This window comes from Equus przewalskii, chromosome 25, assembly GCF_037783145.1.
Source record: "Equus przewalskii isolate Varuska chromosome 25, EquPr2, whole genome shotgun sequence".
NCBI lineage: Eukaryota > Metazoa > Chordata > Mammalia > Perissodactyla > Equidae > Equus > Equus przewalskii.
Window position 1 is genome coordinate 4,160,682 of NC_091855.1, and position 26,949 is coordinate 4,187,630.

Here is a 26,949-nt window from a genome sequence, read left to right on the forward strand (position 1 = left end):
GTGTACATTTATGTCAGAAATCGGCAGATTCCCTCTTGTATTTCTGAAAATTCCTTTGGACTAAATGGAATTAACAAGAAATTATCTTAAATTCCAAGTAGAATCAGAAACCTTACTTCTTTGTAGTGAAATTGGATATGCGTTTAGGAAACAAAAGGACTTATTCTTGAGCACCAACTGATTTTTTTATGGAAATGATTATCAATTCCAGAAGTAAAGCAGTACGCTGATTTTTTTCAATTGCACAATTAATTCCTTCCCCTTTTTTTTTTCAGATGATAGTGTTCTCTTTTCAAATATAAGCATCTTCTTGGAAGATACAAATTAGAATGCTTTGAAACACTAAATGTAGATTGTGTGGTAGGAAAGGAATGGAGTGGGAAATAAGCCTAGTCTTATTAAAACTGAAGCAATGTGTTGCTATTTTAATGTTCTCTTTGATCATTTTACGTAGCATTTGTGACCAAAGGAACAACTATGTGATCGATAAATTTGCAAAGAACCTTCTAGCCTCTATGCCTCGTGACGCAATTATCTTACTCAGAGGAGATTTGCCAGGAAATTCTCTCCGTTACATGCATTATTGTGAGGGACTGAGACCAGATATTTCATTAGTGGATCAGGAAGTAAGTATATGAAAAGTATACTTAGAATATAGTAATTGTAATAATTTGAAGACATGTTTTTTTAAAAACTATTTTTTTAAATAATGGATGGGTACAATTTTCATAATCACTCTTAGGTAGGATATATATCACATTCTTTTGTTTATTTTAACTAATAGTGTAAGTCATATGAGTTGCTTCTTTCTCATTTAAACTGAACGTTTTAAGAATCAATATGTTCTCATCACTCCTACTCAACATAATACTGGAAGTCCTGGCCAGAGCAATTAGGCAAGAAAAAGAAAGAAAACGTAGCCAAATTAGAAAGGAAGAAGTATAACTGTCACTAGTTGTGGATGACATGATTTTATATAGAGAAAACCCTAAAGACTCCACCAAAAAACTTTTAGAAATAATTAACAAACTCAGGAAAGTGGCGGGGTACAAAATCAAAAACAAAAATCAGTTATGTATCTATACACTAACAATAAATTAGCAGAAAGAGAAATCAAGAATACAATCCCATTTACAATCACAGCAAAAAGAATAAAATACCTAGGAATAAATTTAACCAAGGAGGTGAAAGACCTATACACTGAAAATTATAAAACATTGTCAAAAGAAATCAAAGAAGCCACAAAGAAATGGAAAGATATCCCATGCTCATGGATTGGAAGAATTAACATAGTTAAAATGTCCATGTTACCTAAAGCAATCTACAGATTCAATGCAATCCCAATGACATTTTTCATGGAAATAGAACAAAGAATCTTAAAACCTTTATGGAACAACTAAAGACCCCAAATAGCCAAAACAAGCCTGAAAAAAAGAACAAAGCTGGAGGTATCACACTCCCTGATTTCAAAATATACTACAAAGCTATAGTAATCAAAACAGATGTACTGGCAGAAAAACAGACACACAGATCAATGGAACAGAATTGAGAGCCCAGAAATAAAACCATACATCTATGGACAGCTAATTTTCTACAAAAGAGCCAAGAGCATACAATGGGGAAATGAAAGTCTCTTCGATTAATGTTGTTGGGAAAACTGGACAGCCACGTGTAAAAGAATGAAAGCAGACCATTCTCTCACACCATACACAAAAATTAACTCGAAATGAATTAAAGACTTGAATGTAAGACCTGAGACCATAAAAGTCCTAGAAGAAAATACAGGCAGTACTCTCTTTGACATAGATCTTAGGAGTATCTTTCTGAATATGTCTCCTCAGGCAAGGGAAACAAGAAAAATGGCACTACATCAAACTAAGAGTTCCTGCAGGGCAAAGGAAACCATCAAGAAAACAAAAAGACAGCCTACCAATTGGGAGAAGATATTTGCAAATCATATATTCGATAAGGGGTTAATATCCAAAATATATAAAGAATTTGTACAACTCAACAACAAAAAACAACCTGATCAAAAAATGGGCAGAGGATATGAACAGACATTTTTCCAAAGAAGATATACAGATGGCCAATAGGTACATGAAAAGATGTTCAATATCACTAATTATTAGGGAAATGCAAATCAAAACTAGGAGCTATCACCTCATGCCCGTCAGAATGGCTATTATTAAAAAGACAAAAAATAACAACTGTTGGAGAGAATGTGGAGAAAAGGAAACCCTTGTATGCTGCTGATGGGAATGTAAACCAGTGCAGCCACTATGGAAAACGGAATGGAGATTTCTCAGGAAATTAAGAACAGAACTACTATATGATCCAGCTGTTCCACTTTTGAGTATTAATCCAAAGAACAGGAAAACATTAATTTGAAAAGATATATGAACCCCTCTGTTCATTGCAGCATTATTCACAAGAACCAAGACTTGGAAACAAACTAAGTGCCCATCAACAGAATGGATAAAGAAGATGTGGTATATATACACAATGGAATACTACTCTGCTATAAGAAATAAGATGAAATCTTGCCTTTTGTGACAGCATGGATAGACCTTGAGGTTATTACACTAAGCAAAATAAGTCGGACAGAGAAAGACAATCACCATATGACTTCACTTGTATGTGGAGGATTAAAAACAACAACTAACGAACACATAGATACGGAGAACACATTGGCGGTTACCAAAGGGGAAGAGGGATGGGAGAGTGAAAGGGTTAAAGGGCGCATGTGTATGGGGACGGATGGCAACTAGACTTTTGGTGGTGAACCTGATGTAGCCTATACAGAAGTCAAAATATAATGATGTACACCTGAAATTTGTATAATGTAAAACAATGTTACCTCAGTAAAAAAAATAGATTAAAAAAATCAATGTGTTTCATGTTAGATTCAAATAATATCCTAGGTCTCTAGTTCACATGACAAACCATGAAAATATTGTATTGTAAATTTATTTTTAAGCCAATCCTGGTGGTCTAGTGGTTAAGATTTGGCACTCTTGCTGCCGTGGCCTGGGTTCATTTCCTGGTCAGGGAACCACACCACCCATCTGTCAGTTGTCATACTGTGGTGGCTGTGTTGCTGTGATGCTGACAGCTATGCCCCTGGTATTTCAAATACCAGCAGGGTCACCCATGGGGGACAGGTTTCAGTGGAGCTTCCAGACTAGGAAAAAGGACCTGGCCATGTACTTCTGGAAAATTTGGCCATGAAACCCTATGAATAGCAGCGAGCATTGTCTGATGGAGCACCAGAAGGAGAGAAGATGACGCAGAAAGACCTGGCAGGGTTCCGCTCTGCTGTCCAGAGGGTTACTGGAGTTGGAATGCACTTCACAGCACCAACGACGAATTTTTTTTTAATTGTTCTTATTTACATTCAGCCAACTCAACCATTCAAATTAACACTGCCCACTGGTCCAGGAATTAAAATAAATTAGGTTGAATATAAAATAAGTCATTCTGCAGGTAAGTAAACATTTCACTCAAAATAGAAATTAACCACAATTCTGCTATAGAATTTTTGTGTGAACTTTGTTGATCTTATGACAAAAATATGTTTTGAGAGGAGTTATGAAAATTTTGAGGTCTGTTAAAACAAGCTTCTGGAACTGAAGAACTATATTTAAACTATAAGATTTATTATTTAAACCATATATACTTAAAAGGGAACAAATCTATCTCTGGTGTCTTTAGAGCAGTCATTAGGAAAAGAGAAATTCTTAATCTTAAAAAATACTATGATTAGTTTGATTCAGCAAATAACTAGGCACAATTCTTTAATAAATTTTGTTGAATTAATGAATAATTAGAAATTTTTGGAGAAATCTGTGTAAACGGATTTGCAAATACAGGGAAATTTGCAAATCACACATTTTTATAAGCAGTTTGCATTTGTATCAAGTACGCAGATGGATTAATTTGATCTCCAGTCCAGCTTCTGACGAAAGCTAAGTTATTTGCTGATAATATGGTATTGCAGTATGATTTTAAATACTGTTTGGGACAGCAGCTGCTATAGTTGAGAAGCATGAATTTCAAAGTTAATTAGACCTAAATTCAAGTCCTCTTCCTGTCACTTCCTGGATGTATGATGTGGGGCTAATTTTCCTCCCAGAGCCTCTGTCTCCTTATTTATAAAATGGAAATGATCATCATATAAGTTAGGATGCTTCTGAGTGCAAGAAACAACATTGATTAAGAGTGGCTTAAACTATGGAGTTTTAAATTCTACGTAACAAGTAGCCTGGAGATAGGAGGTTTGGGGGTTGATGACACAAGCGGCGCAAGGAGGTCAGGGTTCCGAGGCAGCTTTTCTGCAGGTCTCTTGGACTAGTGGATGCCCAGTTCCAAACATCACATCCTAAAACAAAGCACAGTGCTTCTGCGGCCTGCCCCACCCCTCTCTCTCTATTGGGAGTGACATGGGCCCCAGAAGCCCCCACTCAGGCCCCACCAACCAGTGTTGGGTCATATGCCCACTCCTGCTCACTAGCACAAGGGATGACTAGACCTGAGCACAGTGCTGCTCTGGGCTACTGACCAAAATCAGGATTATGTTGGTGAGAAAGAAGATGGTATTAGCTGTTGATGGGCAATCAAAAGTATCTGATATGATTATTCTCACATAATAGGCTTACTGTGAGAATTAAGTGAAAAACATTAAGGTCATAGCACACAGTGGGTATTTAATTAATGTTAATATCCCCAAGAACTGAAACTATTGGGTAAATAAAATCTAATTCAGTAAATATTTTTTGAATATTTACAATATACACTTAGATTAAAATTAATTTATTTCTAGTTAAATGACTTGTATAAGGCAAGTAAAACAAAGGCATAATTACTCAAATGATGATATCCAAACTTTAACAAAGCTTTGAAAGTGTAAATAGGAGTCTTTTCTTTCTTTCTTTCTTTTTTTTTTGAGGAAGATTAGCCCTGAGCTAACATCTATTGCCAATCCTCCTCTTTTTTTGCTGAGGAAGACTGGCCCTGAGCTAACATCCATGCCTTTCTTCCTCTACTTTATACATGGGACACCTACCACAGCATGGCTTGCCAAGTGGTCCCATGTCCTTACTCGGGATCCGAACCAGCGAACCCCAGGCCACCGAAGCAGAACATGTGCACTTAACTGCTATGCCACTGGGCTGGCCCTGAAGTCTTTTCTTTTAAAAAAAGAAATCTATATATATAAAAGTCTAGAATTTAAGTACGTGTTAATTACAGAATTAAGAAAATTATGATTTTTTTCTGATTCTAATGATTTATTTTAATCAAAGGGACATGTCAGGCTATGTAATTGGAGCTACTAATAAATTCAGACAACTTAGCCAAAAGGGTGTTTAGCTTTGAGGCCTAAATTATCATATGATTGCTCTTCTCAAGGGCAAGGATTATATCTTCCTCATTATACGTGAGCAATACTTGATTTTTGAATGAATGGAAGAATGGAGTAATGACACATCTCTATGTTTTGCCTGGGCTGTCTAGCCTGATCATCAAAGACATTTCAACTTGAGCAAACGTAATTGAGAGCTATTCCATGCTGGGCAATGTGCTAGGTGCAGGTGCACAAAGATGAGGAGATAACAGTCCCTCTCTCTAGGAGCTTGCAGTCTAGTGGGGAGTAGGCTAAGAGCTATAACAGAGGCAGGTACAAATGCTATAGAATATAGACCATACCGTTCTGCAGTAGAAACTGAGGAGGGCATCACAGAGGAAGCGATGTTTAAGCTGGTTCTGAAGCACATTCTCTAGGTATGCGAATGGGGGAGGGTCATTCTGGGCAGTCCATCAGATGTGTGGAGGCAAAGTGAAACTAGATGCTGGTGTTACCAAAGACAGTTGTAACTTAAGACATGAAGTCCAAGGTTTAAGTCATTAGAAGAGTCGTCAGTGCCACATACCTTGGTTGTGCTTGTATGTATTTTTCAATTATGTTTATATTTAATGAGTACATACGCATTTTAGAACTTTTTCATTATACTTGCTAAACTTGATTTTTCTTAAGAAATATACAAAAAGTATAATATCATATGTTATTTTTCTGGCAGATGATGACTTATGAGTGGTATTTACCCAAGATGGCCAAGCATTTACCAGGTGTCAACTTTCCTGGAAACCGGTGGAATCCTGTGGAAGGAATATTACCTAGTGGAATGGTCACATTTAATCTTTATCACTTTCTTGAAATAAATAAACAGTAAGCATTCTTTTCATATAATAGCTTTTCTAAAATCTTAAGCTTTTCTAAAATTGTTTATATAGCAGCTGTGCTTTATCCAGAAGACCAATTTTCTACACCTATTTCTCTGTCACCAGTGAGATTATCTTTGTAATTAAATTGAATATCTGTGCATAAATGAGGCCAGGCAGAAATAAATGTTATTGTTCTGGGTAAAGGAAAAATAAAGACAGATTAGCAAGAATAGCAAATAAGATCTTAGTACAATTCAGAGAAATTGGAGATGTGCCTGCCTACTTGAAATCATTGCAGGTGGATCGCAAGCAATTATAGTTTCCCCCTGATCAACACCATGGCCCCCTGTTAAGTGTAAAGCTAATGTTTTCCTGGAATAATCACTATATAAAAATAGCTTATGGAGTTTTTAATAAAGGATAAGACATTTTTATAAATAAGAAAAACACCTACAGTTATGTTGGCTGAGATAACATACGAGAATTGTGAATTCTATACTTGAGAACATAAAATTATTCATAGTTAAAGTCAAGGGTAAATAGCTGCTTCAGTGCTGTGGTGTTGAAAATTTCTCTTGTCTGTGAAATGCTTGGGATTGTCCAGAGTGTGAAGAGAAACTTATTTCATAATTTCTATTCTCTTATAAAAGGGACCTCATAAATTCTTTGTAAATTCCAAAGTTAAGTTATCCCTTACTAAGAACGCAATAATGTGATGCTTTTGGTGTTCAGAGTCTGGAGTTTACTGTGGCTCATGAAGTAATATGAAGGTAATGGATATAAATGCACTGTGAGGGTAACATTTAATTATTCTATTGTTAAATGAGATCTTAAGAACCATTGACTTCCCCAAATAGGCATTTTTTGTGAATTTATTTAATTCAGCCTCACAAACGTTTATTGAATTCACTGTGTTCCAGCTTACGTTAGGCTTTGGCAATAAAGCGGGAGTCAGTTCCGAATTCAAGTAGCCCAGAGTCTGGCTGTGTATACACAGAGAGGAATAGAACTGGCCATGATATGGTGGGATAAGCTCTGTACTGGCAAAGCCTTGTCAAGTGTGAGACACAGTAAATGTTCAATATGTGTTTACTAAATGGATGATTTAGCTGACAGCATAAGCCCAATGTTCTGGGAGCATGGATGAGGAAGCAATTCTGCCTGGGGGCATTCAGTCAACATTTATTTAATAAATATTGGGTGTCCAAAATGTCCTGACAGCTGTACTGGCCGCAGAGGTGTGGACATGATCCCTGCTGTTACAGTCTTTCAGAGAGGGGTTCAGGTCGTGTCTTAAATAAGAAACAAATAAATTACAGTATCATCTGGTAGGCTCGATAATGTTGGTGTGGACAAAATTTGGGAGCCTTAAAGACTAGTAGGACTTTGCCAAGTGAGTAGGAGAAGGCTGATTGAAGGGATGTGCATGTGCAAAGTCAGGGAAAGGGCCCGCTGAGCTCTGGGGAAACGGGGGTGTCCCAGCCTGTTTGGAGCTCAGGGCCGAGAGGGCTGGGTAAGGGGGTGAATGTGGATGGTGGGGCCCCGATGGTGATGGGCTTTATCCTACAGGCATGGATGAGGGGTGTCCTCATTGTGGAAATATTGTATGTTCTTTGTGGGAACTCTAGACAATATGGACAAGCGTAACGAAGATCAGTATCGTCTGTCTTTCAAGGACAACCACTGTTAACATTTTGGTAAACCTTTCGAATTACATTCATTTTTAACAGAAATTATTTATACACATGCATATATACTCACACATGCATATTTTACATAGCTGGGATAATGTTGCGTTTCCTGTCCAGTTTTTTTCACATAATATCATATCATGAACATTTCCCCATGTGTTCAATAAAATGTCTCATTACCATCATTTTTTGGCTTAATATTCTCATAAAGATGCATGATAACTTAACAAATATTCTACTTTTGGACGTTGTTGTTTCTAGACTTTTACTATCATAATATAGCATGGTGATGTTTATGATATTCTGATAAAGATGCATGACAACTACTCCTATTTTTGGACATTGTTGTTGTTTCTAGACTTTTACTATCATAATATAGCATGGTGATGACTATTCTGGCCCATAAATTTTTGTTAATATTTTTGACTAATCAAGGCCCCAAGATAAATATTGTTTATTGGTGTCAGTTTTTAAAATAAAGTTTTTAGTTTAAAAAATAGTATGTGTTCATTACAGAATAAGAAATTATTTTTTTAAAACTAAAAAAAAGTATGGTCCTATCATTCAGAAATAACAAATAGATCAAAAATGCATATTATTTACAAAGTTGAAAGCATAATGTGGAAGAATCCTATTTTTTCATTGAATATCATAAAACCATCTTCTTAATGTTTTTACAAACCCTTTGTAAATAGTTCTAGTAGGTACATGTACTGTGATTTAATAATAATAGGGGAATGGAACTATTAGTAGATACTTAATATGATGTCTTAATTTTTACCTAATAAAATTATAGCTTACAAACAAATGCCTGTGTATAGTTTTCTTGTGGAGGAGCTGGAAGTTTGAATTATTAGAAAAGATTCTCAGAAGTAAAATTACTAAGTCAAAAGACATGAGCAATTGAAAGGCACTTGATAGAGACATTGTTTCCCAAAGTGTTGGACCAGCAGTGTCATATGAAAGCTCTCTAAATGGATACTTTTTTAAAAGGAAGGAAGCTAATATTTATTGAACATCTATTATTTTATTTTTAACATGCACTATGAAATTTAACGCATGTATACATTTGTTAACCCCCACAACAATCAGGATACAGAACAGATCAATGATGCCAAAACTCCCAAGTGCTGCTCATATGTAGTCATACTGTCTCGGAAGTCATAACCTTCACAACCACTGATCTATTCTCCATTACTGTAGTTTTACCTTTTCCAGAATGTCATATAAATGGACTCATAAAGTATGTAACCTTTTGATACTGGCATATTTCACTTAGCATAATGCCTTTGAGATCCATCCAAGTTGTGTGTATCAATAGTTTATTCCTTTTCATTGCTGAGTAGTATTCCATTGTATGGATATACCACAGTTTATTTATCCATTCACCTGTTGAAGGATATTTGGGTTGTTTCCAGTTTGGGGGCATTTGTGAATAGAAGTGCTGTAAACATTCATGTACAAGTTTGTGTGTGAATATGTTTTCATACCTAAGAGTGGGATTATCGGGTTGTTCGTTTTCTTACTATTGAATTTTGAGAGTTCTTTATATATTCTACATAGAAATCTTTTGTCAAATATGTGGTTCATAAATATTTTCTCCCAGTTTGTAGTTTGACTTTTTATTCTCTTCAAAGTGTCTTTTACAGATAAAAGTTTTTATTTAGATGAAATCCAATTATCATTTTTTCCCTTTATGTCTTATACTTTTTGGTGTCATAGTGAAGAACTCTTTTCCTAATGTCAGGTCACAAAGATTTTCTCATGTTTTCTTCTAAGAGTTTTATAGTTTTATGTTTTACAGTTCAGATCAATGTTCCATTCTGAGTTAATTTTTGTAAGAGTGGGAGGTTTTAGGACAAGGTTCTTTTTTTTTCTCTCATATGAATGTTGGATTGTCCCAATATTGTTTGTTGAGAACATTATCCTTTCTTCATTGAATTGCATTTTCACCTTTCTCTGTATTTATTTAAAAAATCCTTCTGAGGTTTTTGATTTTAATTTAATAAGTGTTTTCATGGCATATCTTTTTTTATCTCTTGCTTTTAACCACCTATACCATATTTAAAGTGGGTTTCTTGTAGACAGCATGTATTTGAGTCTTGTTTTATTATCCATTCTGACAATGTCTATCTGTTCCTTGGTGTATTCAGACCATTCACATTTAATGTAAATATGATATATTTAGATATATGTCTACCATTTTATTATTTACTTTCTGTTTATTCTCTCTGTTTCTCATTCCATTATTTCTCCCTTCCTACCTTCTTTTGGATAATTTGGAATTTTTAGTATTCTATTTTAAATTGTTCATTGAGATTTTTACTGTGTCTCTTGGTAAATTTTTCCAGTGGTTGCTCTTGAGATTACAGTATGTGTACTTGACTTTTCCCATTCTATTTAGGATTAGTATTTTACTACTTCAAGTGGAATGGAGAAATGTTACTGCCATATAAGTCCCTTGAACCTCCCCACTTTTGATTGTGTTGTCATATATATTATATCAGACATGTTTTTTGTTTTTGACTGTGATACGTATATTTTAAAACTTAAGAGAAAAAAGTCTGAAATATTTATCCAGATATTTACCAGATCTCTTGCTCTACTTTCACTCCTGATATTCCAAGTTTCCTTCTTCTATCATTTTCCTTCCTTCTGAAGATACTCCTTTAGCATTTCTTTGAGAGTAAGACTGTTAGCAGTGAATTCTCTTAGTTTTCCTTTGTCTGAAAATGTCTTTACTTCACCTTCATTTTTGAAGGATATTCCTGAAAATAGAATTCTGGATTGATAATTCTTCCCACGACCACCACCACCCCTGCACTTAAAAAATGTTATTTTACATCCTTTTGACCTGCATGGTTTCTGATGAGAATTCTGCAGTCATTCAAGGCATTGTTTCCCTGTGTGAAATATGTTGTTTTTCTCTGGCTGCTCTCAAGATTTTATTTGTCTTCAGTTTTCAGCAATTTGATTATGATGTGTCTAGGCATGGATTTCTTTGCGTTTAGCCTGTTTAGGGTTCAGTGAGTTTTTTTAATCTGTAAGATTATGTCTTTCACATAATTTGGGAGCTATTCAGATGTTATTCCTTCAAATATTTTTTCTGCTCCACATTCTTTCTTTTCTCCTTCTGGGATTCTGATGACATGAATGTTAGGCCTTTAAGTCTTGTCCCACAGGTGCCTGAGAGTCTGTACATTTTTTTCAATCTTTTTTCTCTCTGTTTAAATTGTATAATTTCTGTTGCTCTATCTTCAAGTTCATGATACACACACTTTCTAAAATCATATTAAGCCCACCCAGTGAATTTTCAATTTCAGTCATTATATTTTTCAAGTCCATAATTTCCATTTGGTTCCTCTTTATATCTTCAATTTCTTGGTTGAGATTTTCTATCTTCCCATTTATTTCAAGAGTATTTGCCCTTACTTCTTGGTGCATGGTCATAACAGCTATTTTAAAGTTTTTGTCTGACAATTCCAGCATCTGTGTCATCTTGGAATTGATATCTCTTGATTATGTCTTCTGTTGTGAGTTGAAATTTTCCTGGTTTTTTATATGCTGAGTAATTTTGGATTGTATCCTGGACGTTTTTAATAGTTGAGTCTTATTTAAATTCTAAGGAGAATGTTAACTTTGTTTGTTTGTTTATCAGGCCACCAGCGAGGTTAATTTCAGGTTGCAAGTTCTGCCCTTCCTTCTGTGAACTCTGGTTCTAATGTCAGTTCTGTTTTCAAAGGATTTATAGTGCTATCTAGATTAATCCCTTCTGTGTGCTACCCAGTACCCAGTCTGGGACCTGGGTGGTGGTCTGCCCTGTGGTTCATTTCTCAAACCCTGTTTAAGGTCAGATCCGTGCATGCTGAGCTCAGAGATAATCCAGGAGTTCATGCACAACTTTATGGGACTGCTCTCTTGATTACCGTCCTTTCTGTGTTCACCCCAGTATTTTCCAGCTCCCCAGGCTTTAATTTCCCTCTTTTGCCATGCAGTTCCTGCGACTGTCTACATCTGGGGCCAGGCTCTGGGAAGACTGAAAGAGGCAAAGAGTGATGGGGATTTGCCCCCTGCTCTTGGAACTACAGCTGCTCTGATTAGAGAGAAGAGTTCTTCCCTCAGAGTTGTAGGAACCTGCCCAGCTGCACCTGCCATCGCTGTGCTGTTGCCTCTGCTGCTGGCACGGTATTATTGCCGTTGCCTGGGGAAGGAGAGAAGGGAAAACGATCCAGAGGATTTCCTCTGCCTTCTCCAACCCTTAAGAGTTCCCTTTCCTGTTCCTTGGGCTAGAAAAAAAGGGCTTTTCTTGGAGCTCTTTTTTTCCTCACTTGATGTGTACTTCTGGGCTTCAGGCTTCCTTTGAGTCCAGGCCAGGTAACACTGGGAGGGAAAAATTGGTGAACTCACCACAGAGTTGGTAGAACTTAGACTTCTGGTTTCTTCCCCCAACCTTCTTTCTACCATTTAGTTTTCAGAGTCCTCGGATAGCTGTCCCATGTTTTCTGTCCAGGAATTATGGTTGCGTGCGGTGGGAGACACAGAGCAGAATGTGCCTCCTCCATCTTCCCCAGAGCCGGGACTCTGTTACAGTTTAAGACTGTGCTTTTATCAGTTGTCGCATCTAATCTCAACCAGCTCTGAAAGATAGTTATACCCATTTCACCGATGAGGAGACTAGACACAAGTAGTTAGGTCATTTTCCCAAAATCATGGAGATAATAAATGGTGGAAAACATCTAAAGTCTAAGCCAGAAGTGTCTTGTAAAGTTCATAAAGTTTTTTATTTTCAAGTAATTTCTCCTAATGTACTTTTTTCCCCTACTTAATAATAGCTATTAAGGCGTACACCACAAATTGGAATAGAACTATTCAATTATAATGTTTTTGAACCAAGCTTATTTAAACTATTTCTATTACTGATTTTTACAAGATTTGAAGCTCTTAATAGTGATTCAAATCTAATTAATTTTACTTAGCAAATACTGTGTATTAGCTATTCATCATGTTATGTGAGATTCACTTAATTCAAAGAGAGAGTGCCTATCCTCAGGATGCTTCTGGGCTACTCAGAAAGACTTATAATGCAAAGAATAAGTACAATAAAATAATGAAAGAAGAGATAAAAAAATAAAGTGCAATGGGAATTTGAGAAAGACTACTTCTAAGTAGGGACACAATGCTGACTTAAAAGGTGTCAAATAATATGTATACGCATGAGACAGAACCACAGAAGTTTGTATTATAACAGCACCTGTCCCGGAGTAATTAATGTTACAAACAGGCAGCTTTTATCATTTATGTCTGTGCACTTGTTATCAATCCCCTAAAACAGCTTTTTTACATGAATATAAATTTCAAACAGTCGATTTTGGAAAGATTTAAATAAACCAAAATGTTTGCAAATGGTTTATTGGTAACCAAGGTTTAAGGAGTCAAAAATGACCCCTCATGAGTTTATTTATTTATTTATTTATTTATTTTTTATTTATATATTTTTTTATTAATGTTATGATAGATTACAAGCTTGTGAGATTTCAGTTGTACATTTTTGTTAGGCATGTTGTGGGTACACCACTTCCCCCTTCGTACCCTCCCCCCACCCCCCCTTTTCCCTGGTAACCACCGATCAGATCTCCTTCTCAATATACTAATTTCCACCTATGAGTGGAGTCATATAGAGTTCGTCTTTCTCTGACTGACTTATTTCGCTTAACATAATACCCTCGAGGTCCATCCACGTTGTTGTGAATGGGCTAATTTCGTCTTTTTTCATGGCTGAGTAGTATTCCATTGTGTATATATACCACATCTTCTTTATCCAGTCATCAGTTTCTGGGCATGTAGGCTGGTTCCACGTCTTGGCTATTGTAAATAATGCTGCGATGAACATAGGGGTGCAACGGACTCTTGAGATATCTGTTATCAGGTTCTTAGGATAGATACCCAGTAATGGGATGGCTGGGTCATAGGGTATTTCTATTTTTAACTTTTTGAGAAATCTCCATACTGTTTTCCATAGTGGCTGTACCAGTTTGCATTCCCACCAACAGTGTATGAGGGTTCCTCTTTCTCCACAACCTCTCCAACATTTGTCGCTCTTGGTTTTGGATGTTTTTGCCAATCTAACGGGGGTAAGGTGATATCTTAGTGTAGTTTTGATTTGCATTTCCCTGATGATTAGCGATGATGAACATCTTTTCATGTGTCTATTGGCCATATTCATATCTTCTTTTGAGAAATGTCTGTTCATGTCCTCTGCCCATTTTTTGATCGGGTTGTTTGTTTTTTTGTTGTTAAGCAGTGTGAGTTCTTTGTATATTATGGAGATTAACCCTTTGTCGGATAAGTGGCTTGTAAATATTTTTTCCCAATTAGTGAGCTGTTTTTTTGTTTCAATTCTGTTTTCCCTTGCCTTGAAGAAGCTCTTTAGTCTGATGAAGTCCCATTTGTTTATTCTTTCTATTGTTTCCCTCAACTGAGGAGTTGCAGTGTCCAAAAAGATTCTTTTGAAACTGATGTCAAAGAGTGTACTGCCTATATTCTCTTCCAAAAGACTTATTGTCTCAGGCCTAATCTTTAGGACTTTGATCCATTTTGAGTTTATTTTGGTGTGTGGTGAAAAAGAATGGTCAATTTTCAATCTTTTGCATGTGGCTGTCCAGTTTTCCCAGCACCATTTGTTGAAGAGACTTTCTTTTCTCCATTGTAGGCCCTCTGCTCCTTTGTCGAAGATTAGCTGTCCATAGATGTGTGGTTTTATCTCTGGGCTTTCAATTCTGTTCCATTGATCTGTGGACCTGTTTTTGTACCAGTACCATGCTGTTTTGATCACTGTAGCTTTGTAGTATGTTTTGAAATCGGGGATTGTGATTCCGCCGGCTTTGTTTTTCTTGCTCAGGATTGCTTTAGCAATTCGCGGTCTTTTGTTCCCCCATATGAATTTTAGGATTGTTTGTTCAATTTCTGTGAAGAATGTTCTTGGGATTCTGATTGGGATAGCATTGAATCTGTAGATTGCTTTAGGTAGTATGGACATTTTAACTATGTTTATTCTTCCAATCCATGTACAAGGAATGTTTTTCCATCTCTTTATGTCATCGCCTATTTCTTTCAAGAAAGTCTTGTAGTTTTCATTGTATAGATCCTTCACTTCCTTGGTTAAGTTTATCCCAAGGTATTTTATTCTTTTCGTTGCGATTGTGAATGGGATAGAGTTCTTGAGTTCTTTTTCTGTTAGTTTATTGTTAGTGTATAGAAATGCTACTGATTTATGCACGTTAATTTTATACCCTGCTACTTTGCTGTAGTTGTTGATTATTTCTAATAGTTTTTCTGTGGATTCTTTGGGGTTTTCTATGTATAAGATCATGTCGTCTGCAAACAACGAGAGTTTTACTTCTTCGTTACCTATTTGGATTCCTTTTATTTCTTTTTCCTGCCGAATTGCTCTGGCCAGCACCTCCAGTACTATGTTGAATAGGAGTGGTGAAAGTGGGCACCCTTGTCTTGTTCCTGTCCTCAGAGGGATGGCCCTCATGAGTTGTATTTAACATTTAGAACTTTAAGTTAAAAAAATTTTTTTTTCTATTTTCAATAGAAAAGAAACATTTGTTTGCATAGGAATTCATGAAGGTGACCCAACCTGGAAAAAGAACTTTTCACTGTGGCCGTGGGGTTCTTGTGACAAACTAGTTCCTTCAGAGATTGTATTCAACCCGGAGGAATGGATTCGACTTACGAGAAACATCTACAACTGGACTGAAGAATATGGAAGGTACAAAGAGCACTTACATTTTTCATCAGAGTACAGCAGCTTTGTGTGCCTCAAAAACTTACTAAATTTTGAAGTGCCTTTTAATTTCTTTTGGTATTTTTTGTTTTGTTTTTTATTAGCTGTTAGTATTGTTATTTGCTTCCCACAGAGTATCATAATAGAGAAAGAGGACATGTATTTCTTGTCTTCGTGTTTGAAGAACCGTGAGAAGATGGGAGGGAAAGGAGGCTGTGGTTGCGGGCACCACAGCAGTTAGATGCATGTGACCTCCACTCCGGCTCTTGCAATGCGACGTCGTCCCCACCCTGTATCTCCTACCCTGAAGGTGGAAGAGATTCGTGAACTGCAGAAGCGCTTTAAAAGGCGCTCTGTTGCCCATGATAGTTTTCACTTGCATAAACTTGTCATGTGTCTCTTTCTTCAAGAATGACAGTGCTCTATAGGGAAGACTGGGACTTAAGTAACTTTTCCTCACAGTTGTTTGTCATCAGCCTGGTTATGCTGTTTTGGGCATGATTAGTCTTCCTGAAGCATTTCTATGTAAAGTTGACACTTCCCCATATGGAGAATGAATCATCATCTAAAGAAATGTACTTCTATTGCCTATTTTTAAAATTAGGAGTTATTTAAAGATTAGATAATCATTGCTTATAATTCAAGAACAACAGGCAAGACCATATGAACAAATGCTACGAAGGCTTTTTGAATCAATGAGAGCAAACAGAGCGCACTGCTGTGCACCAGCTAGAGGTGGAGAAGTAGGTTTCCATCAGAGCACTCTGTGACCATCTGGGGAGAGTTAGAAAATCACCCATCCTCCAAGCAGCCAACAGCAGTTCAGGGACACAGCATCACTCGTTATCTCGGTTCTGTCAAAATAGATAAGTAATGAGAACTTTTAATTAAGAGAAAGAAAAAGCCAGTAAATGGTTTAGCCAGTGTTCTTTAAGCAGCTTCCTAGCTCCCACAATGATTTCTCAAAGCCAGGAGTCCCCTCTCTTCAGGTTTATCACTTTGCTTCACAACCCGTTGGCTCTTAGCTGTGTCCATAGGGTGACCCAGGCCTTAGCCCTGCACCACGGCCCAGCTGACAGTTTTAAGGAACAGCTGCTCCCCACATGCCTCCAGCCTCTTCCCACTAGTCCTTTGTTTGCTCCCATGAGGCACTGGGGCTCATTATGCAAATTAAGAACACATTTACCAAAACCCCAAATTCCTAACAATTGAACTTTTCTGGAAGAGTAAGTTTATTATTTTGTTTCCTATCAGTACTTCAAGATCCAGCATATTGGCCTTGCAAGATTATAAAACCAGGATTACATGTCTATAGCAATAAATGTAGCTGACAGAAAAATGTTGCCGTTTTCTTGTAACTACAGGTTTGATCCTTCTTCTTGGGAGTCTGTGGCCAATGAGGAGATGTGGCAGGCAAGGTGACTAATCTACATTTTTATGTTTGCAGTCTGTTTTTAATATAGCAGAGAGGTCGCCTGTGGCACTTTCTATTTTGGGAGTAGGGGCAAGTGGTGATAATAAAAATAACATTTATGATCAATTATTTTCTTTGAGGCATAGTACTAATCGTTATACATGCATGATCTCATTTCATCCTCACAAAACCCTGTGAAAAAGTTATTATCATCCCCATTTTACAAAAGAACAAACTGAAGGTGGAGCGGTTACCTGTCCAAGGCCACAAGCTATCAGAACCCACATCTGTCTGACTCTGGAGCACTTGTAACTCCTGTGCGCTCCTGCTTCAGCTAAAGCAAAGTGAGGGCGCCTGAGTGAGGAGAAGGCAATGAGGACCCTGGCTCCGTGTGTCATGTGCTAGTTAACTATTTAAGCCCTTGTTGAAGACTTACTAGAGGCCAGCCACTGTGCTAGGCGTGGGAGCGACACGAGAATATGGTGCAGTTCCCACTCTTAGGGAGCTCAGTCTAATGGAGCAGGCAGACGTATGAAAAGAGATGTGCCTGTTAACGTGCTGGATGCTATGCTTCTCTGTGTTCCTGTACAGAACACTTCATGTTGATGCTGTTGATTTTCTTGGTTCCTGTCATTCTGTTAAAAGAATCAAAATAGGGGCTGGCCCCGTGGCCGAATGGTTAAGTTCACGCGCTGTGCTGCAGGCGGCCCAGTGTTTCATCAGTTCAAATCCTGGGCGCAGACATGGCACTGCTCATCAAACCACGCTGAGGCAGCGTCCCACATGCCACATCTAGAAGGACTCAAGTAAAATATACCACTATGTACCAGGGGGCTTTGGGGAGAAAAAGGAAAAGAATAAAATCTTTAAAATAAAATAAAATAAAAAAGAATCAAAATATCTAACACTAACAGCCTTTGGCCTAAATATTAATGTAAATGTCCTCACTGATACAGACAGAGGTACCAATTCCTTATGAAGGACTTCCGTCAGCAAAAATGTATTGATGCCCATGCTGGGCTGGGGACTGAGCTTTGCACCAAGAATTGAGTTATGGTATAAAGGGTTTGCTTAAGTTTAAAGAGGTTTGTAAAAAGTTGTCGAGAAATACAGCTCCAAAATAGCAATTATAAAAATAAATATAGCATAGTTTTTGCAGTAGTGCCTTTTAAAAAGTCAAACAACAGCATATTACAAGTTATTAGTCTAGTTACAGGGACAAATACTTGCTTTGAAGAATGGATCAAAGATATACCATATGTTTGCACAATTCTTCACTGTGATTGAATGCGGGAAAGCTGGGGGAGAAATCACATAAAAGAAGAAAGCAGGTCATTATTCGGGCAGGTATTGATTTAATTGGTGTGCTGAATACAATTTGGATGAGTTCATGTGGTCAAAGAGCCCAGCCACCTTTGAAGAACTGGTCACACATGGCATGAGCCGTTGCAATGGGCACCTTCAGGTTTGTGCTGACCAACTCAGCAAGTCTTTCCCTCCCCAGATGCTCTTGCATAACAATAATGCACATCTGGAGGAAAAACAGTGTCCAGTAGTCATGATGAACATAAGCTTTTTTCTAAAAGATTTGACAGTCAGTGTGAATGCAGTGTCTTGCAGTGGGGGAAGCAGGGGTTGCTATTGGTTCAGAGTAAAGGTCTATGAATATGAGAGAAGGAAAAATAATATAATAAAGGGTTTTGTATGTTCCTTATCAATGGGAAGGTCTGGCAGATTTAGCTTTGAATGTGAAATTGACATGATTTTAATAGAGGTTCCCACCCATCCCCAATCCCAGGATGAAAACACCGTTCTTCATCTTTAACCTGGCAGAAACAGCAAGTATGCCTTCCGATGTGAAAGCCCAGCTCTACACTCACGCCTACACCGTAGGTTATACTTTTATGTATATCGTCATATTGGGCAGGAGGGTGGGGGTGATTCTTTGGGATGGAGAGAGGGTATATCACAGTAGAATTTTTTTGTTTGTTTCCAGATTTATTTGGCATTATAAAGCATTATAAGTGGAAAAATACTCATATGTATCACAAATAATGTCTAAAGTAAATGGCTGTGGTCAGCAAATAATGGTCCCCCTAAAGATGTCCATGTCCAAATTTCCAGAACCTGTGAATAGATGACCTTACATGGCGAAGGGGACGTTGCAGATGTGATTAATTTAAGGAACCTGAGGTGGGGAGATTATCCTAAATTATCCAGGTGGGCCCAATGTAATCACAAAGGTCCTTCTAAGAAGGAGGCAGGAAGGTCAGAGTCAAAGATGCGACGATGCAAGCAGAGGTCAGAGAGGAAGATCTGAAGGTGCTGCACAGCTGGCCTGGAAGATGGCGGAGGGGTCACAACTTGGGCAGTGCAGGCAGCCTCTGCAGACGGAAAGGGCAAAGAAACAGATCCTAGAGCCTCAAGAAGGAACACAGCCCTGTTAGTTCTGCAAAGACTTTGATTTTATGACGCCAGAAGTGTAAGATAATAAATTTATATTGTTTTAAGCCACTACATTTGTAGTTATTTGTTACAACAGCAATAGGCTTTATAAATATCAGCTTTATTAAAAAAAGCCAAGTCTGACAGGTTGCCTTCTCTGCAGAAGTCATGGCCCTGGCTGCCCTGCGGTGATGGGGCCATAGCTGGTTGAGATTTCATGAGAAACCTCAAGGGTCTTGGACAGTGGTGCTGTCTTCTAACTGTGGCCCAGGAAGCCGACTAGACTGAGACCAGGCAGACTGAGCTCTTGCGCAGCCAGGCCTCCAATGGAGTCGGGTGTGAGCAGAGGCTTGCCGCAGCTCTGCTTGAACAAGTGCCTGCTCTTCTGCGATTTGAGCACCAGCCTCTTCAGACACCTTCAGGGAGAGTCTTGGAGCCTGCTCTGTAGGAGACAGACGTCCTGGCAAGGGACCAGTGAGAGCAGAGCCCAGGGGCTGGCTGTGTGAGTGGAGGAGGTATTCCTGCTCTCTTGAGGCTGCTGTGGATCTGCTCAGCCTGGGCACTTGTTTGGTGCTAAGTCAAAATAGCATGATGTCCAATCAGGATGACTGGTTTTACTCCTAAATTTTGTGATCATTGGTTTATTGTTTATTCATTTATTCATTCACTCACAGAGCACTGATTGACCACCCAGTCTGTACCCAGTATTGTGGTGGAGACAATCGAGCATTGTCCCTGCTATCGAAGAGGCAGCAGGTGAGGGAGGGAGACAGAAGATAAAGTGCTCAGTTCAGCTCAGGCTTGTGACTGGAGGAGAGTCTGCAGAGAGCTGTGCCTGGGGACACCCTCCTGGAGAGGGGAGTGCTGAGGGGGAGGCTTCCAGAGGAGATGTCACTGGAGCGGCATCCTAAATGATCAGAAGGGGCTAGCCAGACAAGTGGTGGCGCAGGGTCGTGAGAGAGTGGGGGAAGGAGGACAGGCTGTAAGGAGGGAGCCACAGGGCCAAGGCAGGGCCCTCCAAGGCACCCGCCCTCGAGGGCAGCAAGCAACTAACGACAGGAGGCAGCATGCTGGAGCTCTGTCTGGCAGTCGAGAGGTCCGGGTTCAAGGCCTCCGCCATTGATCGTCAAACTATGAGTCAATTAACCGTTCCAGCTGGTGAATTTTTCTTAAAAAAGCGTGAACTTTAAACTTTATAGAATATCTCTCATATCCTGGTCATATCACGTCCTATTTATCTCTGATCCTGTGAAAAACAAGTATGTATTTGGGAGAAATCTGAGACTTACTGCTATGACATACTCTCATCAGTAATGTGTTCCACGGTCAGCTGTGAGGCCACTACGGAAGCTAATTCCTGAATTATTGTCCCTTTGGGCTTGTGAGCTTTAATCTTCTCTGTGAACGCCAGTCTGCAGCACATTCTATGGGTGTCTCCTGTGCGTACATCTCCAGATGTCTGACATTGTTTGCAAGACAAATGAGGCCAAATACTTGATGGGTCCACACAAATCTACCCCCCAGTACCGGTTTTTCAAGAACATTATTTTTTAGAGGTGAAAGATATTTTTGTTACTGTTTCCATTATCCCGCTCCATAGCTTGTACAGAACATTAAGTTCAGGTGTAGTGGGGACGCAGGGAGTATCCCTGTCAGCTTTAGGATACATGTGATAAGTTAAAGATGTCCCCAATAAATAGAATATAGTCCACCAAGACTACTGTCACAGTAACACACACACAGGAAGAAATATAACTCACGTGATGAGAAACGACTGGCCTCTCAAGCTGCGGCTCACGTGGCTTGACAGGCCGTCAGAGCGTGCCGGTGATGCATCAGTAACAGCGTCCTCACAAGGACAGTCTGCTGGTTCTAGTGCCTAAAGACTACAGCAAGAGGTCGGGAGGAGCCTCTCTTTGTCCTGAGCCATTTGGGAAATGCTCACTGAAGTGCTGGCATCGGTTTTGAACTCCAAAACCTTAACAGGATTTTGAAAACTCAGGAAAGTAGGGAAGCTGAGCAGCTCCTGAGTACCCCTCTGTGTCGGCAGTGTGCACGCACTCACACATGTCCCTCGTCCGAGGGAGGCTCAGCAAGAGAAACAGCGGAACAAGGAAAAAAGACTGAGGAAAGGTAGAGAACTTTGACTATTTTACCAAGAAAATAAAAGAGCAGGAGGCTGTCAGTAGCTTTGATGTATGTGAAGGCATGAGGTGACTCTTTCCTATTTTATGGAGTGAAGGAAACTAAGGGGAAAATTGCTTTAAAAGGCACCTTGAAGACTAAGGGTCGTTACAGATCAAAATGGCATGTCAGACACAGGGTGGGGACTTTTTCATGGGATGCTATTTTGAAATAGGTTGGATATGCATTTGTCTGCTGTGGAGTAGGGGTTGGGGAAATAGAGAATGTGACTGGCTGCCTGTCACCCAAATGACGTGGTGAGTACAGTTCTCATCCGGAGGGCACTTGTCCTGGAGAAGGCACCACTGCTTGCTCTGTGCTCTCATGGGGCCATGGGAGATTCAAGATCCTGTGAGTTGCCCTTCAATAGATAATCCCCAGGAAGGCTGTGAAATTCCCAAGTAAGCAAGGGTAATATTCCATTTTGCAGATTCGTTCTTCTTTTTTGTTTATTTTTTAAATGTTCCTCTGGAAAATTCAGTATCAAAAATTCTAACTCATGGGGCCAGCCCCATGGCCGACTGGTTAGAAGTTCCATGCGCTCTGCTTTGGTGGTCCGGGGTTTTCGGGTTTGGATCCTAGGTGCCGTTCTACTCCACTTGTCAGCCATGCTGTGGCAGCATCCCACATATAAAGTGGAGGAAGACTGGTGCAGATGTAAGCTCAGGGACAATCTTCCTGGAGCAAAAAAAGGAAGATTGACAATGGATGTTAGCACAAGGCAAATCTTCCTCGCCAAAAAAAAAAAAAGAAAGAAAAATTCTAACTCTTTCCAGTTAGTATTATCTCTGATATTGAAAAACAAAATTCTGAATTCCTGTGGGCAAACTTTTAACTATGAAAATTATAATTGTAGGTTACTGTGAAGATTTTCAAAATCTCACTTTAAGGATGTCTCTTACATTCTGTTATGCCCAGCCTACTTGATGCTGGGTGTGTTTAAATTGTTTTATTGTTGCTATTGTTATTACTGTTCTTTTTAATGTAGAGAGAAATTTATGTAAAAATGAGGGACGGAATTTAAATTCCTTAAAGTTCTTTTTCCATGCAGTTTCTAAAGAAAGCTATTTTTTTCCCCAACAGCTAAATTTAGAGTTTCAACTTTTCTGCCTGTTGATAAACAGCTTTCCATGATTAGAACTAAATCCCTTTCCAGAACATCTTTCTGGAGGAGGAGCATTTTGTCCTGACACAGCGTGTCTTAGGTTCCCTCTGCAACATCTGAAAACCCCAGAAGCAGTTTTAGATGAAGCGTCCTTGCCTCCTGCTACTGCAATAATTACAGCAACGTCCTTGCGTTTCTGCATGGCCCAGTAACCATTAGATTTTTACTGTAGGCTGCTTCGATTTTTTTCTTATGTTATTAATTTCTCTGTTTTTTGAAAAAAAGTCAAGGGATAACAAGGGAATACCAACATTTTTACTGTTTTCCAGCTTTATAAGGAGATTGTCTACTTACAAAAGGAACACCCAGTGAACTGGCACAAGAACTATGCCATCGCCTGTGAGCGGCTGCTGCGCCTTCGGGAAGGAGGTGCAGACCCTGAAGTCTTGTTATCGGAAACCATCAGACATTTCCGCCTCTACACTCAGAAAGCACGGAATGACCCGCAGCTGGCTGCTATTTTAGTTGCTCTGAAGCACCTGAGAAAAGAACTGCAAAGTCTGAGAAATACGAAAAATGTCTGAGACAGCAAAACGTGAGAACCCGCTCCTCATTCAGTGTCAAAATTCTGAAGTCCGAACACTTTCATCCAAGAAAAGAAACCGTATAAAAATTGAAGACTGAGTCACCTCCTAAATAAAAGTAACGTGGCGCAGCAGCACTGCTTAACGGGGTTAGTGACTGAGATGTGCTGTTCATGCGAGCTCTGTTCATCCCACGTTACCAAACGAGCATCTCAGTGAGACGCTTTCAAAAAGCTTCCCACCTCCAGTCTTCCACCAAATGACTGTGCTTGATTAGATGCTAGAAGAGAACGAACTATTTTCATACACTTAAAACATCAATTGCGAGTCTTCACAGGGCCCTGATTATTGGCATTGGTTTTGAAGGTTAAATTCTGAAAACGTTAATACCAGACCAAAGACACTCTCTATTTCCCAAAAGTGAAATCTTTTTTTTTTTTAAGAGTGAATCTTGTTATGCTTCAAGTTAGAATGCTTCTTTTTCTTTTTTTTTCCTCTTGTGTCTGTGGTTGTTACATAATCTCACACTTCAAGCTAAACACAACTGGGTGATCCTTTGAAAAAAAGTTGAGGTGTATATTTGATTGTCTTAAATAATTCTCTGAAATCACTAAAACCTAAAGCTAATTTGTTGTTTGCTTTTTTCTCAGTTGCATAAACTGATTGGCAAGTAAAAAGGATTTTGTATTTCCTTAATTAATTTTATATTTGTGTTTTACTTCTATTTGGGCTCATAAATCTTGGCCCAATAATTAGGCAGCTCCTGCTGCCAAAAGGAAAAAAAACGGTGGAGATTGGGGGGAGGGGACGGGGAAGTGGTTCAATGAATTCATTTCTGTTACAAGCATCTTTTATACATATTACTAAAGAGAACATAGTAAGAAATGCAAATAATAGTTCTTTATTTTATTATGACAGTTAATTAATAGCAACTTGTTTTAATGAATAAAGTCAGTCCGAGTGCTTCAGCACTTCCTAAGGAAAGGGCAGAATCGGTGGGGATTCTTTCGCCCAGTTGTGGAGCTCCTAGACTCCAAGCACTGTATAGAAATGCTCACTAATGAAGAGGGAGGGGTAGAAGCCTGTCTGCATTCAAAGATCACTGGTGAGTCATTCAGCAAGAAAAGGCCCCTTACCAGGAATAGTCACAGTTCCGTGGCATTGTACTAGCAAAAGGGTCTGATCAAAGGTCTCCTGTGGAGCTTGCATGGTTCCCTTTCATACTACGACCATAATTAAAACCACTAATTCTCTTTTAAAATGCTGCAGGATGCCATGTAGGCATCTGTCTGGAGTGTCCTTTGTGATGTCATAAGCTGTTAAGGACCAGTGCCGAGGGCTTTTGAGTGAAATGCCAGTCATGAAGGTGCTTCAAGACAAGGGTGCCTCGAAAAGCTTGACAGGGCCTTGACTGCACAATTCGAGCTGAATTTGCCCCTTGTCAGCTGCCAGTAAATAAATCTCAAAGGGGAAAAGCTGAAGTTTCATTACCTGATCCGTGGGGCTTTGTTGGTTTTGGCATCACACAGGGGAAGCCCTTGCCCCGCATTCTCTGGGTTTGAAGATGTCCACTGGAGCCTGCAGTGCCTGGACGGGGTTCAGAGCGGGACCTTTTGAAGAGTGTCAATAGTTGTAACAGTTCAGCTGTTAGGAAGACAAATAAATGGAGGAGCTCATTAATCCGCTTTTGGCTCTCAGTGCCTTTTGCCCTTTTATCACAGCCTTATTAGGCTCCTACTCATCTTGAACCAGAAAAAAATGAATTGAAGTTGTTGAGTACTAATTGGCAAAGACTTTTAATCATGGGCCAAGAACTTTCACTGACTTGAAAGTAACTTCTCCACAGGGAAGAACCAAAAACCTGGTTTACCTTAAAACAAAAACCTGTTGGAGTTCAGTGTGGTGTAAAAATTTAAGGAAGCATTGATAAATTGTCTTAAGTTTATCCATTTGAAAGAAATTATGTAAGATTATGATTTCCGCTTAAAAAAAAGTACAATAAAATTCAAATAAACATTCCCTGGAAAATGTGCCGTCTTTATTGGTTCAGAAAGGAGACTGCGTGCATGTGTGAGACGTCACGTCTGTTTCTGAACATCCACGTGTATGCATGTAAATATTCATTTGAGCATCTACACATACATGTGGTATCGGAGGAACCTTATTAGAAGTAATAGTTCCTGTTTACGGCTTTAAGAATGGCCAGTAAAGGCCTTTTTTTGAGAGTATCTGCTTTTCAAATTTGTGTATACTGTGACGCTACATAATATGTCTGAATATGCTTTGTGTGTTGACTGTTGTCAAATGGTGCGTGAATTGTTCTGTATTTGTGCAACAATAGCTTTGGACCACGCTCTCTTTGAGAAAGTAATGATATGACGGCTCAGAGTAGGTAGGATCATGATTATTTAAACTTCTAAAGACCGTGAGTAAATGAAAAAATAGCAAACTGAGCTGAGATTTTGGAATGTTGGGCTTCATTCCCAGATCAACTACTTTGAAGAATTCTCTCCTTTCTATTTGTGAGGTTGAACAAGCTGCTTTCTTTTTCCTTCTCTTACTTTTCCTTGGCTAGTGCACAAACACCACAAAATCTGGCAGAAGGGGTCTCCTGTAGTCTAAGCCCCGCCATGGAAGAGAACGTGAAGGAGGTGACTTCTGATGCAGGATTTGGCCAGCTTTCTCCTAGCAGTGTCCCTGGAGTGCCGTGTGTTGGCAGGACGACAGGAACCCCATAAGGCCAACTTCTGCCTGGACTTTGGCCTGAGGAACAAGTGGGAGCCAGCAAAACTGTCTGCCTCTCCACAGGCTGCCGTGGCCTCCTGTCCGGCCCAGAGGCCAGTGCACACTGCAGGGTGGTGGAGGCGGGGATGTGGCCCGCGTTCTCTGACAAACCTCCCAGCCCTGTTCTCCTGATGGGAGGTATGCGTGGTTCTTGTTATTGACTTTCTTCTTTTCTTTGTTTGTTCAAAGGGGCCATTATTTAAAAAATACTTTTGTTCTATTATTCAAAATGCAGCCAAAATAGAAGGGAATCAATTACTAGGATACTATCTTGAAATTTTCAAATAGAAATTGTGAAAAGTTATTTCTGTCCATATTCTTAGGATTTTCTTATGATAGAACCATGATGTTAGCCTTTATGATATTTAATTAAAGCCATTTTGAGTACTAGGAGTATTTTATGATACCCTGCTGATTTCTTTAAGTCACCAGGCAAGGATATGAAAAGCAGTGTTTTAAATTTATATTTTAAAAGTCAAACAATGTGAGTCCTTAATCATAGGTCCCAACAATATCCCTCAGAATTTAAAAATGTTAATACTTTTAATAATCAGAAAAAATTTTAATACCAAATGTTAAAAAAAAAAGATCCTGTTACAGCAAATCCTTTTACTCTGTTTTAATTCTGGGATATTTTATAAATGCACAAATGTGGGGTATTACTTAAAATTCTGTTCTTCTAGCTGACTCCAAGTCCTATGGTTAGGTAAAGAAAATAATTCTGCCCTGAAGAA

General features: G+C 38.9%; 1 protein-coding gene across 1 annotated transcript in view; it reads left to right on the plus strand.

The window, feature by feature from the left end:
- TMEM260 (transmembrane protein 260) overlaps window positions 1–25,459 on the plus strand; it is a 67,965-nt gene extending 42,506 nt beyond the window's left edge. The window contains exons 11-16 of the mRNA XM_070594248.1: window positions 455–626; window positions 6,075–6,223; window positions 15,508–15,684; window positions 17,064–17,117; window positions 18,912–19,002; window positions 23,177–25,459. Of these exons, the coding sequence (XP_070450349.1) occupies window positions 455–626; window positions 6,075–6,223; window positions 15,508–15,684; window positions 17,064–17,117; window positions 18,912–19,002; window positions 23,177–23,431 (898 nt within the window). The 3' untranslated portion in view covers window positions 23,432–25,459. The remainder of the gene's footprint in view (window positions 1–454; window positions 627–6,074; window positions 6,224–15,507; window positions 15,685–17,063; window positions 17,118–18,911; window positions 19,003–23,176) is intronic.
- Window positions 25,460–26,949: the final 1,490 nt, after the last annotated feature.